This window comes from Microcaecilia unicolor, chromosome 4 (genome assembly GCF_901765095.1).
Source record: "Microcaecilia unicolor chromosome 4, aMicUni1.1, whole genome shotgun sequence".
In the NCBI taxonomy this organism is placed as follows: domain Eukaryota; kingdom Metazoa; phylum Chordata; class Amphibia; order Gymnophiona; family Siphonopidae; genus Microcaecilia; species Microcaecilia unicolor.
This window is the reverse complement of record NC_044034.1, coordinates 233,258,701-233,273,896: the sequence shown is the minus strand read 5'-3', so window position 1 is coordinate 233,273,896 and position 15,196 is coordinate 233,258,701. Positions and strand designations below refer to the sequence as shown.

At 41.4% G+C, this 15,196-nt stretch overlaps 1 protein-coding gene across 2 annotated transcripts in view; it reads left to right on the top strand.

Annotated features, from left to right (window-relative positions):
* The window catches only part of LOC115469055 (homocysteine S-methyltransferase 1-like), a 56,417-nt gene extending 41,600 nt beyond the window's left edge, over positions 1-14,817 (top strand). For both annotated transcript variants that reach the window (XM_030201334.1, XM_030201333.1), the window contains 2 exons: positions 6,908-6,984; positions 14,483-14,817. In XM_030201334.1, coding sequence (XP_030057194.1) covers positions 6,908-6,984; positions 14,483-14,559 — 154 coding nt within the window. In that variant the 3' untranslated portion in view covers positions 14,560-14,817. The remainder of the gene's footprint in view (positions 1-6,907; positions 6,985-14,482) is intronic.
* The last annotated feature ends 379 nt before the right edge of the window (positions 14,818-15,196 follow it).

Sequence of the window (15,196 nt, the reverse complement as noted above, 5' to 3'; positions counted from 1 at the left end):
AGGCATCATCATCCCATAAGCCCATGATCCTGCCTTTATGCCTGGTGATGTAGACTCTGTGTAAAATTTTAAACTGAATATCCTGTAACGCTGCATTGGGAGTCACTTTATGCAACTCCTCAAACACGGCTTCCAGTTGTGAGTGGTAAGTCTCTCCCTAAATCCGTGCCCCAAACCTCTGCCAATTTCCTTAGGTATGGGGCCTTCCTAGTATGCCTGATCACTTGATACCATTGCATAGCCTGTTCAATTTAGATGGCAGTTGTAAAAAAAATTGGTCTAATTGCATGAAGGTTGCCTGCGCCTTCTGCTGCCGCTCAGTGACCAGGACATAGTCTCTGACCTGAAGGTAAGCAAAGAATTGGGGATGGTCCACGCTCGGCTGACTTGATCAAGGGAAAACACGTGCCCCCCAATAATCTCAGATGTCCCAGAAACCTACAGCCTCCTTTAAGCCACTGCCGAAAATGTGCTGAATCTTGACCTGCTCGAAAGTTGGGGTTACCCGTCAGGGTAAGGAAGGGGCTGACTCCTCCATGACTCCTCCACCATGTCCATGCCCCACGCAGAGCCCCCAGAAACGGATTTCCCCACAAGCCTCCCAAGGCCCGAGAACGCCAGGACTCTAATACTACAAAAGGGTCATAAGGTGCACACCAACTGCTCCAAAAATCAACGGGGGCGAAAAGTTAGCCCCCGATTGCAGCTCGTGAATCCAACGGAGAAGTACTGCAACGTTGTATGCCCTCAAGTCAAGGAGTCTAACCCCTCTCGCGTCCTGTCTTGTGTTAGCTTAAGAAACGAAATTCTGGCTCTTTTTGCATGCCGTATAAAAGAGCTGACTATGCTTCGAAACTCACAATCTTCCCTTTTCTGTACCCACAAGGGAAGCATCTGCAAGGGGTAGAGCATCTTAGGCAGAACAACCATCTTAACCAACACGACTCTACCCAAAAAGTTTACTGGCAGATCCCTCCATCGGGAACAGAGCCTCCTTATAGCTTCCACTTTGTCTATCACGTCTTTCTTGTATACCCGTGACTGGTTGGCACTGAGGTAGACTCCTAAATACTTTATACCCACATTTGCCCATAACAAAAGGGAAACTCGGCATCGTTGTACAAGCGCATGGGCAGGATATCGGTAACGCCTCCAACTTCCCAAAATTTATACTGAGGCCAGAGAACGCCCCAAAATCTCGAATAATGTTCATTACTCGTGGTAAACTGACTGATGCGTTGTCCAGCATCAAGAGCATGTCATCCGCAGTCAAATTTATACGGTATTCCTTCCCACCAACTGAAACCCCCGTCAGGACATAGTCTTGACGAATCATGGCTGCCAGAGGCTCCAGCATGAACACAAACAATAGTGGGGATAGCGGGCACCCCTGCCTCGTTCCCCCTTGCAAGGCTATTTTTTCAGTCAAATTGTCATTAACAATAATTTGAGCTGTGGGGTTACTATAAAGAGCCCGCACCCACTCTAGGAAGGTGCCCCAAATACCAAAACGCTACATCACCCAGAATAGATATTCCGAAACCACTTTGTCAAAGGCCTTTTCAGCGTCCAGACTAGCCAAAATTGCATCCCCCCTCTGCCCGCTCCCCTCGCGCAATGCATGACTGATTTTTAGGATATTAGCCGAAGCAAATTTTCCCGGGACAAAACCCACTTGATCCGGGTGGACCAGCTGAGGGAGAAATTTATTCAACCTAGCCACCAACACTTGCCACCAGTATTTTTAACATCTTGATTAAGCAACAAAATGGGTCTGTAGGAACCTACCGATTCTTCGTCCTTCCCTGGTTTGGGGAGAACGGTAATGAAAACATGATTTAAAGAAGGACCCATATCCCACAACTCTCGCAATTCGTCACACATAGACATAAATGAGGGGAGCAGCAGGTCTTGTAGAATCTTATAAAACTCAGTACCCAGACCATCCGGCCCCGGAGCCTTAGCCCGTTTCAACTGTTTGATAACTCTTTGCACCTCCTGCCCCTGTAATGGTGCATTCAAGGACTCCAACTGATCTGCCGTCAAAGATGGCAGCTTTAATTTGGCAAAAAAAACTCCTCAACGTTCGGCAGAAAAGGCCCCCTTACTATAAAGCGAGGAATAAAAACGTATAAATTTGCGCTGAATGGCTTCTGTGCGATTATGCATGGCCCCGGCTGAGTCTCTAATTTTGCTAATATAGCTCTTTGCCAACCTGTTTTACCAAGGAGGCAAGCAACTTCCCAGTTTTGTTGCCCCATTGATGCAACCGAAACTTGTACAATTTGACACTGTAAAGGGCCCTGGCATCCAGCAAAGCCTGCATTTGCCTTTTTGCTTCAAAAAAATCACTCCGTGTCCTCTCTGAGGGAGATAAAATAAAAAGATTTCTCGAGTTCTGCAACAGAGTTGCCAATTCATGGAGCTTAAGGTCCTTTCTTTTGCGCATGGAAGCAGTGTATGCTGTAATCTTACCCCGCAGCACTGCCTTGGCCGCCTCCCAATATATTCAAGGCCCTACTGAGTGAACATCATTCTCAGCCACGTAAGCCAACCAACCCTGCCTCAGATACTTACAGAATTCACGATCCTGGCACAAAGCAGGGTTCATGTGCCAACCTCTTTGCTATGAATAATCAAGCACTACCACTTTAAACCTATATCGAATAGGGTCTCTCCTAATGTATGTTACAATCCAATTTCTCACTCAGGAACCTTCATGCAATACCATAATGGACTCTTCTTTACCATGTATGTATGCACATGGTGTATATATATATATATATATATATATATATATATATATATATATATATATATATAAGCAAGTTCTGATATAACTATTGTATTCAATCTTTATTTCATTATAACACAATTACAAATTCTTATTATTATTCAATATATTAAAACCCACAATAAACCATTCATTCTTCATTCATACATACATAACTTCTATATATAACATTAAAATGTTCAAATATTATAACACACATATGACTATCTTTATATATTTGCCAATTAAGTCTATAGGTAGTAGATCTCTCCAAGTACTCTTAATATGATCGATCACAAGTTTCGTGCTGTATCTTCTATGACCGTAGTCACTTTAAAGTTCTCAATGTTCTTCCGATGGCAACAACTTTCCGTTGTAAAAATGTAATCCGTTATAACTCTACTTGGTAAACAGGATTATATATCTTCTGTAGTTCTTCATAACAAATCCATTCTTTCTCCTCTTAATTAGCAAATCATATGTTTTTCTGTTTTTATTATGAATTTCTCCATCTTAGTTCAGTCATTTAACTGACATATAACTATTAATTGTCTCCCTCATAATTAGAAATGTGAAGACTTCATTGGTTTAAATTCAACGATATTTTTTCTTTCTCTTTCACCAAGAGATCATGGTATATATACCATGATCTGGTCCATATATGCTATGTTCCAGGTATGTTACCATGTATGTATTGCAATTGTGTTACCCGGAAATGGCAACCGCCATTACGGCAAATGTAAGCCACATTGAGCCTGCAAATTGGTGGGAAAATGTGGGATACAAATGCTACAAATAAACGTACAACACCCGCCCCATCGCAATTCAACCCACACTGGGGCATGATCAGAGACATCGGGGACCCCCACTTCAGCCCGTTCTACACTACGTATCAAAGATTTGGACAAAAGAACATAGTCCAGGCGCGCGTGGACCTTGTGTGAGTGTGAGAAAAAAGTATAATCACGCTCATCCACATGGAGGAGCTGCCATATGTCTACTACGCCTACCCCCCCCCCCCCCCCCCCCCCCGGATAAAACAAACTGACTCCCCGGTCCCCATGGTCCTTAGTAGGTTTCTTGGGGGGCTTGCAGGCTATTAGGGGGTCTGAAAGAGAGATGAACATAAGAATAGCCATGCAGGGTCAGACCAATAGTCCATCTAGCCCAGTACCCCGTTTCCAACAGTGGCCAATCCAGGTCACAAGTACAGGCAGAAATCGAAATAGTAGCAACATTCCATGCTACCAATCCCAGGGCAAACAGTGGCTTCCCCATGTCTATCTCAATAGCAGACTATGGACTTTTCCTCCAGAAACTTATCCAAACCTCTTTTAAACCCAGATACATTAATCACTGTTACTATCCTCTGACAATGAGTTCCAGAGCTTAACTATTCGTTGAGTGAAAAAATATTTCCTCGTATTTGTTTTAAAAGTATTTCCATGTAACTTCATTGAGTGTACCCTAGTCTTTATACTTCCATCTCTGTATACTGTGGGAATTTAATTGCAAGTCTGTGCAGTTCAGAGCCTTGATGCCCCATCCCCATGCCTGCTATATGGATCCTCTACATGTAATCAGAAACAATGTAGCTGTATACTCTGTTGGCATCATATTTAAAGATTTTTATCAATTCTGGTCGCTGTATCGCAAAAAAGATAAAGGGGATGGGACAATTTCCCTATGAGGAAAGGCTAAAGCGGCTGGGGCTCTTCAGCTTGGAGAAAAGGTGGCTGAGGGGAGAGATGAATAATGTCTATAAAATAACGAGTGGAGTGGAACGAGTAGATGTGAAGCATCTGTTTATGCTTTCCAAAAATACTAGGACTAGGGGGCATGCGATAAAGCTACAAAGTAGTAAATTTAAAACGAATCGGAGAAACATTTTCTTCACTCAATATGTAATTAAACTCTGGAATTCGTAAAGGTGGTTAGCTTAGCAGAGTTTAAAAAAGATTTGGACGGCTTCCTAAAGGAAAAGGCCATAGACCATTATTAAATTGGACTTGGGGGAAATATTTCTGGGATAAGCAGCATAAAATGTTTTGTACTTTTTTTGTGATCTTGCCAGGTATTTGTGACCTGGATTGGCCACTGTTGGAAACAGGATGCTGGGCTCGATGGACCTTTGGTCTGTCTCAGTATGGCAATACTTATGTACTTCCTGAGTTAATATGTGTGTGTCTGTAGTTTTATGCACATTTGTCATCTGAAAATACAAAAGAACCTATAAGGTATCAGCAGGAGTGCCTGCTGTTCTAAATCAAGGAACTGAAGCAGATCTCAGTGAACCTGGAAGATATCATTGGCCAAATCGACAAACTAAAGAGCAGCAAATCAGATCAGATGGTATATACACTCCAGAGAATTTAAAGAACTCAAAATGGAACTGCAGTTCTACTGTAGTGAGACACTTGATAAAATATTAAAATGTATCTAGTTTTTAAAAAATATGTTCACTAAGTTTCTCACAAGATACTTTTGAGGAAATTAAAAAGCTGTGGGATAGGAGAAAATTCCTGCTGTGGAGTGAGAACTAGTTAAAAGATAGAAAACAGAGAATATGTTTAAATTACCGTTCTCTAAATGAAGGAAGGTGAATAGTAGAATTCCACAGGATTCTGTACTGGGACTGGGATTTATTAATGTTGTCGAAATAGGAATGTTGTAATGATTATTGTTGTAATCAAGTTTGCAGTTGACACAAAATTATTAAAAATTGTTAAATTATATGTCAAGTGATGCATATAGGGAGGAATAATCCAAATTATTGCTACACGATACTAGGTTCCTCATTAGGGGTCACCACTCAAGAAAAGGAGTTAGGTTTCATCATAGACAACACATTGAAATCTTCTTTCTGTGTGTGGCAGCGGCCAAAAAAAACCAGAATGTTAGAATGTATTAGGAAAGGAATAGAGAATAAAATATCATAATGCCTCTGTATTACTCCATGGTGTGACCACACCTTGAGTATTATGTGCAGTTCTGGTCACCACATCTCAGTAAAGATATAGAGGAATTATAAAAAGTATAGAGGACAACCAAACATTAAGGAGTTAGAATGATTCTCATATGAGTAAGGCTACGGAGGCTGGGGTTCTTCAGTTTGGAGATGAGATGGCTGAAGGGAGATATGATTAAGGTCTACAAAATCTTGAGTGGACTGGATCAGGTAAATATGAATTGTCCATGATGTAACTAACTAGTATATTTAAAACAAATTGAAAAAAAATCCCTCAACATATAATTAAGCTCTGAAATCCTTGCCAGAAGGTGTGGTAAAAGCAGGTAGTGTAGTAGGGTTTAAAAAAGGTTTGGACAGATTCCTGGAAGAAAAGCCCATAAATCAGGGGTTTTCAACCCAGTCCTTGCGGCACACCTAGCCACTCAGGATTTTCAGGATATCCCCATTGAATTCAATGGGAATATCCTGAAAACCTGACTCGCTGGGTGTGCCCTGAGGACTAAGTGAAAACCTTAAACTGATTATTGGTATACCTAGGGAAAGGTACTCCTTATCACTGGAAGTAAGCAGCATGGAGTCTTGCTTCTTTTGAGTATCGAACAGGATGCTGTACTAGTTAGAACTTTGATTTGACCCAGTATAGTATATCCTTAAATTGTTGCTGGGGCCAGGTGTTAATAATTTACAATTGAACATTGTTCCTCTATAAAACAGAGACTAGAATATACCTGTCAGTGTTTTTTGTTTTCCTGTTCTTTACCTAGTAATACTCTTAAATTCATACATTGTAAGTTCTGTCAAACAGGGACTGTCTCTTACATGTTTGGTGTACAATGCTGAATATGTCTAAGTAATAGTAGAATTTTTCAGTGTATTTTATGAACAACTCTCTGATAGGGCTCAAAGGTTACAATAGCTTTTTTTAAAACAAAGATTCAACCTTCCTGATTTAAGAGTGGTCATAACATCATTATGTCCTCAGTGAGATCAGATGGCATGGTTATAACCACCACAATCACCATATTACAAAGGTTTTCAGTTCAGCTGAGAAAAGACCATCACTAAAAGGATAAAAAGCTCAGCATCGAGGTGAACACACCGAGAAAATAACTTACTTTTTCCAATTAAGGCTTTAAAAATCTGCCTTGTGTTCTTGTTTTCAGCTGGAAGGGATGTAGTATTGAAAGACCTCTTGCAGTATGGGCACTGGAATGGATTCATCTGGGTGCCAAATGGATTGGTAAGAGTTAGTTTCTATGAGCTTCATTGATTCTAGAACATGTCAAAATTAGAGCATAGTATGTTTAAAGAAAAATAGTGTGAATGCATTGTAACAGGAGCCAGGGTTTCCAGATGAGGAAAACACATTGGGCCTGACTTTCAAAAGTATTTATACATTTACTAGCAGCTAGTAAACACGTAAATCTGTTGGCTTCCAATTTTTGAATACATTGTATATGTGCATACACAGCAGAATGGGGTGGGCCACTGGGGCCATAGTCCAAAATATATTTTGCCTAATCTAATATTAGTAACTAGAGAGTTTGGAGGAGGGGCTAGAAATTGGGGTGTTTCTCTCTCCCCAACAAAATAAAGACGCACGTCCCCTAAGGTGGATGGTAATTCTATGAGAGGACAAGCAGACACCTATTTCAAACCTATTCTATAAAGTAGGCACCTAATTTTCTTTATAGAATACTAGTGCAAGTAACAGAAAAAATACATACCTGTAGCAGGTATTCTCCTGAGGACAGCAGGCTTTATTTTCTCACAAGTGGGGTGATGCCGACCCACGTGGCATGGTCTGGGATTTACCAAAGCTTAATGAGAGGTTTGTGGAGATCGAGATGCGCTCCACCACGCATGCACGAGTGCCTTCCCGCCCGCTGCAAGAACACGGTCTCCTCAGTTTAGTACTATAGGAAAAAGGAGACAACTCCAAGGGGAGGGATTGTGACAATATAAAGCCTGCTTGTCCTCGGAGAATAACTGTTTACAGGTAAGTATCTTCTTTTTCTCTGAGGACAAGCAGGCTTATAATTCTCACGTGGGGAATCCCTAGCATCCAGGCTCACCAAAAACAACAAACATTGGTCAATTGGGCCTCACAACTGTGAGGATATAACACAGATTAACCTGAAACTATATACAATCTGAATGAGAGTGGAGCCTGGAAAAGAATAAAACATCCTAGGAGGATGGAGTTGGATAGTAGACCCCAAACAGATTCTGCAACACTGACTGCCCGAATTGACTGTCGCGTCGGGTATCCTGCTGAAGGCAGTAGTGTGATGTGAATGTGTGGACTGAAGACCACATCACAACCTTGCAAATTTCTTCAGTGGAGACTGACCACAAGTGGGCTACCGACGCAGCCATGGTTCTGACATTATGAGCCATGACATGAGTCTCTAGGGCAAGCCCAGCCTGGGCATAAGTGAAGGAAATGCAATCTGCCAGCCAATTAGAAATGGTGCATTTCCAGATGACGACTCCCATCCTTTTGGGATCAAAAGAAACAAAATGCTGGGCAGACTTTCTGTAGGACCTTATCCACGCCATGTAGTAGGCCGGTGCTCTCTTGCAATCCAAGGTATACGAGCTGCTTTCGCCAGGATGGGCATGAGGAGTTCCATCGACTGGTTCATATGGAATTCCGACACCGCTTTCAGCAGGAACTTAGGGTGCTCATGGAGGACTACTCTGTTGTGATAAAACTTAGTATAAGGTGCATTCAGTACTAAGGCCTGAAGCTCACTGACCCTACGAGCTGAAATAACAACCACCAAGAAAATGACCTTCGAGGTCAAGTACTTCAGATGGCAGGAATTCAGTGGCTCAAAAGGAACTTTCATTAACTGGGTGAGAACGACATTGAGATCCCATGACACTGGTGGAGGTTTGACAGGGGGCTTTGACAAAAGCAAACCTCTCATGAAGTGAACAACTAGTGGCTGTCCAGAGATGGGCTTACCTTCTGCATGTTGATGATAAACACTAATTGCACTGAGGTGAACCCTTACGGAGTTGGTCTTGAGACCAGACTCCGATAGGTGTAGTAGGTATTCAAGCAGGGTCTCTGTAGGACAAGCAAGGGGATCTAGGTTCTTGCTGTCACACCAGACAGAAAACCTTCGCCATTTCAAAGAATAACACCTCTTCGCGGAATCTTTCCTGGAAGCCAGCAAGACCCGGGAAACACCCTCCGAAAGACCCAAGGAGAGCTAGAGACTGAAGGTTGGGATGAAGAAGAGACCCCCTCGTTCTGCATAATGAGGGTCGGAAAACATTCCAATTGCCATGGTTCTTCGGAGGATAACTCCAGAAGTAGAGGGAATCATATCTGCTGTGGCCAGTAAGGAACGATCAGAATCATTGTTCCTTGGTCTTGCTTGAGTTTCAACAAAGTCTTCCCCACTAGAGGTATGGGAAGATACACATACAGAAGACCTGTCCCCCAATTGAGGAGGCTAGACTGTCATGGGCCTGAAGCCTGGAACAGAACTGAAGGACGTGGTTGAGCTGAGTGGCAAATAGATCCACCGAGGGGGTGCCCCACACTTGGAAGATCTTTCAGGCAATGTCCATATTTGAGAGACCACTCATGCAGTTGCATTATCCTGCTCAGTTTGTTGGCCAGGGTATTGTTTTTGCCTGCCAGATAAGTAGCTTGATGGAACATGCCCTGTTGGTGAGCCCAATGCCACATCCGGATGACCTCCTGATAGAGGGCGTGATCCAGTACCCCTCTGCTTGATGCTGTAATACATTGCAACCTGATTGTCTGTTTGAATGAGAGCAATTTGGTGAGACAGCCGATCTCTGAAAGCCTTTAGAGCATTTCAGATTGCCCGGAGCTCCAGGAGATTGATCTGTTTGTAACATGGAACAGAATAGAATTAGTGATGAATATGAATCTGATATTGTAGATAACCAGTAATTTCTTTCTTCCTAAGATCAATGCCTTCTGTTGGGCAAGTCTCATCTTGACATCTACTTGGTACTTAGAGGCTAGGCGTTTCTGAAAAATGATGTGCTGTAAGTCCTGAGTATGGTGGTAACCTGACAGAAAGAGACACATTCGGTTACCAGGAACAGAATCAAAGTCACTTAAATTACTGGATTCAGAAGAAGTAGCAGAAGGAACGATTAAATGATTAGACCACACAAAGGGTCACATGGTGATCAACTCAACACAGCCCACCCATAATAAAAGAATGAAACATTTTTCCCTTTAGTGGTTCCACATAACATGGGATGGGGTTAACAAGTATATGCCTTTCCATTAATTTATCTGTGACTGGGTATGTTATGCTTATCAGTAAAAGGAAACGCAGACCCTCACTGCAAAGGACAGGTTTCTGAAAGAAGAAGACATTACCTCTTTAGTCCATACCTAGATCTATACACAGTGACATGTCTTCTAGATCTTGATGGCTTGAGGGGAAGTTCCCCCCCCCCCCCCCCCCTCCAACAGGATGAAAATGAAGAGACAAGGAAGGTATTAATATGTGACAGATTACTTGCTCTAGCATAAATATATTTTCCTCAGGTTCTCTTTCTGTTCTTACATCTCAGGGAGGCTCTGCACTTTTCCAAGGCAAACAAGCTTATCCTGGGGAAAGGAAAAGAGAGGGTTAGCTCACTTTTAATTTGAGGTATTTATGTGTATCTGGACAGGCAGCTATTTAGCAACTTGGGTCCTATATTATACTGCTGAAATTTGCTGGGTCAGTGGGACTCCACCCACTGGCTGAAAGACCTGAGACAATGTAGAAATCTGATGTTTCTGATAAGCCACAATCACAAACAACAAAGGTCCAGAGGATGGCAAAGAGTGAAATCACAAAAGTGGTTAGCAAGTCATTAGCAGAGCATAATCATGTGCGTTATAATGGTAATCCACAACTTGTGCCCTCTCTGAATTAACAGACACCTCCAAGATATGATAGACCATGGTATGCATCTTGTACCTCCACCTCAGTCTGAATTGGATCAGAGTCCAAGTAAAACAAAGAAATTGTCCATATAGTAACAATGGCATGTTTAGGTTCAGAGACATAACATACATTACTAGGTAGTGGCATCCGGATATCAACATCATGTTTACTTACGGTAGCCGTGAGTTCTTTTGCTGGTGTGGTGACCAACAACTTACCATTTAGCACAACTGCATTAGTTTCAGAGAACACATCATATTTTGTTACAGTAACCTTACATTTGCCCGAATGGAGGATATACCACAAAGGACTTTGGTGGTATCCTTAAGAAAAGGTTTACCAGGGCACAGCCAATGAATTTCTTTTGTGTGGTGACACATCTCCAGTTTAGGTACCAGGTATTGCTGGGGGTTCTCATGATGATATGCCAGGTATTCATGTGTATCGACTGTGGCAAATAGATTGTTGTTCAAAGATCTCACATTAAGCACCTGTTTTAGCTGGTAAAATAAAAGGCAAACTTAGCACAGAGGCAAGGTCCATCATTTCTACGTTGACATATCATGGAATAGTTGCTCCCAAATGATAGGGAAGCTGAACTTGTATAAGTTCAAGATTACTCTTGGTTATCCTGCTGAATGCTTCCTTAATGACATCTTAGTGTCTAGCCTTTAATGAGGTTGTCAATGCCACTAATAATTAGTGAGTTCTTTTACAGGATTCACAAAGGCATATTCCTCCCATAATGATAGTTAAATCATTGGTATTTTGTGTGATTTGCGGGGTATGTAAATTGACAATAGTGATAGTGTCACACAGAGTCATACCTTGGGATATCAGCTGCTATTGTTGTGTTTGTACCTGGTACCTAATATGCTTCATGTCTGCTTGTTGATAATTGACAACCCCTTTCAGGTTCCAGATCGGTATCATTTTTGTGGCTGATACAGCTGAGCTGAACAGAGATCCTAGAACTGAAAACGCCAGTGCTCTGGTCCTGAACCTGCAAAATGTTTAGACCTAGTGCTTGTTCCCTGCATAGGTGGAATCATGACATGACTGAGAATATTCTGAACATTGGCAGTGGTATGCCCTAGATGATCCCTCATCCGTTGCCGTGTATTAGAGGAAAGTTTATCAGGGACATCAAAATGTTTCAGAATAGCATGTTGAAGGTCTAACAACATATAAACCTTTTGTATAACAATCTGGGACTGGGTAATCAAAAATCATGGGGTCTCCTGCAACACCTGATTTAGGACCTGTTCTCAGTAGCTTGAAGTTTACCACTTCAGACACACTTAACTTCCTCATATCTGTTTGAATCCAGGTTGCAGTTTGTGGCCCAGGAATTGTGGTCCCACCCTCCCTGTCCAGTGTAGTTGATCTATCCTTTTTCCTGGCTGCACTGGGACTGAATTCTGAATCTTTGCATGTCTGCAACATTTCACTAGTATCTCTGGTATGTGTGTTTCTTTTTCTAACCTTTCTTTTAAGCCTGCTTTGCTTAACCTGACTGATCTGACCATCAGAGGAACTTTTAAGCTAACTTACATGACCAGTGGGCTTACTTTGAATGACTTGTACTTTTACCTTAGAAGAAATGGGCACAGTTATGCAAAGTTTTCTGCTTTTGGGATCTGTGGCTACTCAAAATGGACAGATTTTCATCCTTACCTGAAAATACAGCTCAAGACTTTCCTTGTGAAACAGAAAAAGCTTTGAACACAGGGAGGGATTTGTTAGTATTAATGAAATGAGAACTCTCCTCCTTGGAATCTGTTTCAAAATCAGAATCGCTGTCATAAGTACGTAAGTATTGCCATACTGGGACAGACTAAAGGTCTAGCAAGCCCAGCATCCTGTTTCCAACAGTGGTCAATCCAGGTCACAAATACCTGGCAAGATCACAAAAAAGTACAAAACATTTTATACTGTTTATCCCAGAAATAGTGGATTTTCCCCAAGTCCATTTAATAATGGTCTATGGACCTTTCCTTTAGGATGCCGTCCAAACCTTTTTTAAACACCGCTAAGCTAACTGCCTTTACCACATTCTCTGGCAACGAATTCCAGAGTTTAATTACACATTGAGTGAAGAAATATTTTCTCTGATTCGTTTTAAATTTACTACATGGTAGCTTCATCGCATGCCCCCTAGTCCTAGTATTTTTGGAAAGCGTAAACAGACGCTTCAGATCCACCCGGTCAGCTCCACTCATTATTTTATAGACATCTATCATATCTCCCCTCAGCCGCCTTTTCTCCAAGCTGAAGAGCCCTAGCCGCTTTAGCCTTTCCTCATAGGGAAGTCGTCCCATCCCCTTTATCATTTTCGTCGCCCTTCTCTGCACCTTTTCTAGTTCCATTATATAATTTTTGAGATGCGGCGACCAGAATTGAGCACAATATTCAAGGATACCCTTTTCTAACTCACTGGGCAGAAAAAGGGCTAATACAGCCTCTCTTCCCTCTAACTTCTGCATTGCTAGGCTCAGCCAGACTAATAGCAGCTCTCTCTTCAAGAGGGAGATCAGTAGCTGTTTGTTGTAACTGTGAAAGAGACCTTTCAACATCATCTGATAAGGGCATAGAAGCTGCAGCTTCTTACTCGTAACATTATAAGAATGGGGGGGGGGGTCCTACATTGGGCTTTCATTCTCAGCACTGCATTCATCCCTGTCAGTGTTAGATAACAATGGAGTCTGTTTTAACATATTAGAGTCTTCCTGTCTAGAAATGCTTTCAGTGTGCATAGGAAGTAAATCAGCACTACTGTTATCACAAGCGGGAGTTTGGAATGATTCTGGTATTACACTGGAATTTTCCTCTATGCCAACTAAAAGAGAGCTGGTCTCGGGGGCACTTTTTCCTGGCTAGGGAAAAGAAGCTAACACAGTATGCTGCCCTGATTCACATCACTCCTCTAGCTCCGTGTCTCCTGTGGGATGCTGCCCTGATTCACATCACTTCTCTAGCTCCGTGTCTCCTGTGGGAATATGCATTGTGTTTCCTTCCTTAAAAGAAGAGGCTAAATTTCAAACTTACTCCATCTCCTTGCCAGAACAGATGTCCAACTCAGAGAGAGACTCGTGTTGTTATCAAGGAGTCTGGCTCTGAGATGGCTTGCTTAAATGTTTGTATCCCAGGCATTTCTCCAAAAATTGAGGAGAACCTATATGGAGAATCTTAAACATCAGTGGTAACACTTTCTAGATTATACGATATTCTACTGGTAACCAATGTTCAGCTCTTAATAATGGAGTCAAATGATCATATTTCTTCAAACGAAAAAGTAACTTCACAGCAACATTCTATATCAGTTGCAGTCGTTTGATCTCTGTCTCTGTCAAATTCCCCTGAGGAGCACATTACAGTAATCTAAGTGTGTAATGACAAAAACATGGATAACAATACACAGCAGTAGTCCTTGTAGAGATGACAAATGTTTAGTTTTGCTCCTCTACAAGATTGATGGAAGATTGCCTCTCTATATAAGCTCTGCTTTAATTGGAACTTTAAAAACTAATGTAACTAATGTACTAGAAGATTACATTTCATAAAGCACAGAGCTGGTGTTAACAGTGGAATAGGCTGTTATACATGATATTATTTTGTTACTTGGTTTAGTTATGGCTCATTCTTAAGCAAAGTACATTCACTCATATTGAGAAAAAGTAAGACTCTCAAACTGTGTATTAAAATGTAAACCTTCCTGCTTATTTTTGTATCTAAAGTTAAGATTCTGTGTATTTTCTGAAATGCTATCTTATACTAATATAATGTATGTTACTATAGGTGGTTGCTGCCGAACTACTCCTTCTGATATTGCAGATTTACAACAGATGTTGAGGCAGAAGCAAGCAGCTAACTAAATATCTTGATTCTGGCTGCACTATAAGAAGATCACCTGATGAAGCACATTTTATTTTCCAAAAAGAATAAGAAAAAATGGTGTCCGGTGTATAAAATATTTGCAGGAGTGTTTTCTGAATTTTTTCTTTCATTTCAAGCAGATCAATAAAATTTCTGATCACAAAATAATTTGGTCTACAGAGTATTGTAAAATGATGCAGCAGAACTAGAAAAGGTACAGAGAAGGGCAACAAAGATGAATAAGATGGATCAGATAGATGGGGAACAGTAACTTATTTCATCAGATAATACTAGGACTAGAGATTTACTTCTAAAACTATTTTTATTTATTGATTTATGTTACATGTGTACCCCACATTTTCCCACCTATTTGCAGGCTCAATGTGGCTTACATAATACCGTAAAGGCGTTCACCAGTCGGTTGATAACAAATACAAGGTTGTATTGTGGTCGAATGAGATAGGTGTGTGTCAGGCACCTTGAAGGTCGAAGGGGATGAAGATTGTATAATGTCCATTACGATCATTGGTTGTGCTGTGTTGCTGGGTGTTGGGATTTATGTTGGATCGGTGGGTAAGCCTTTTTGAAGAGGTTATTTTTTAGTGATTTTCTGAAGTTTAGATGGTCATGAATTAT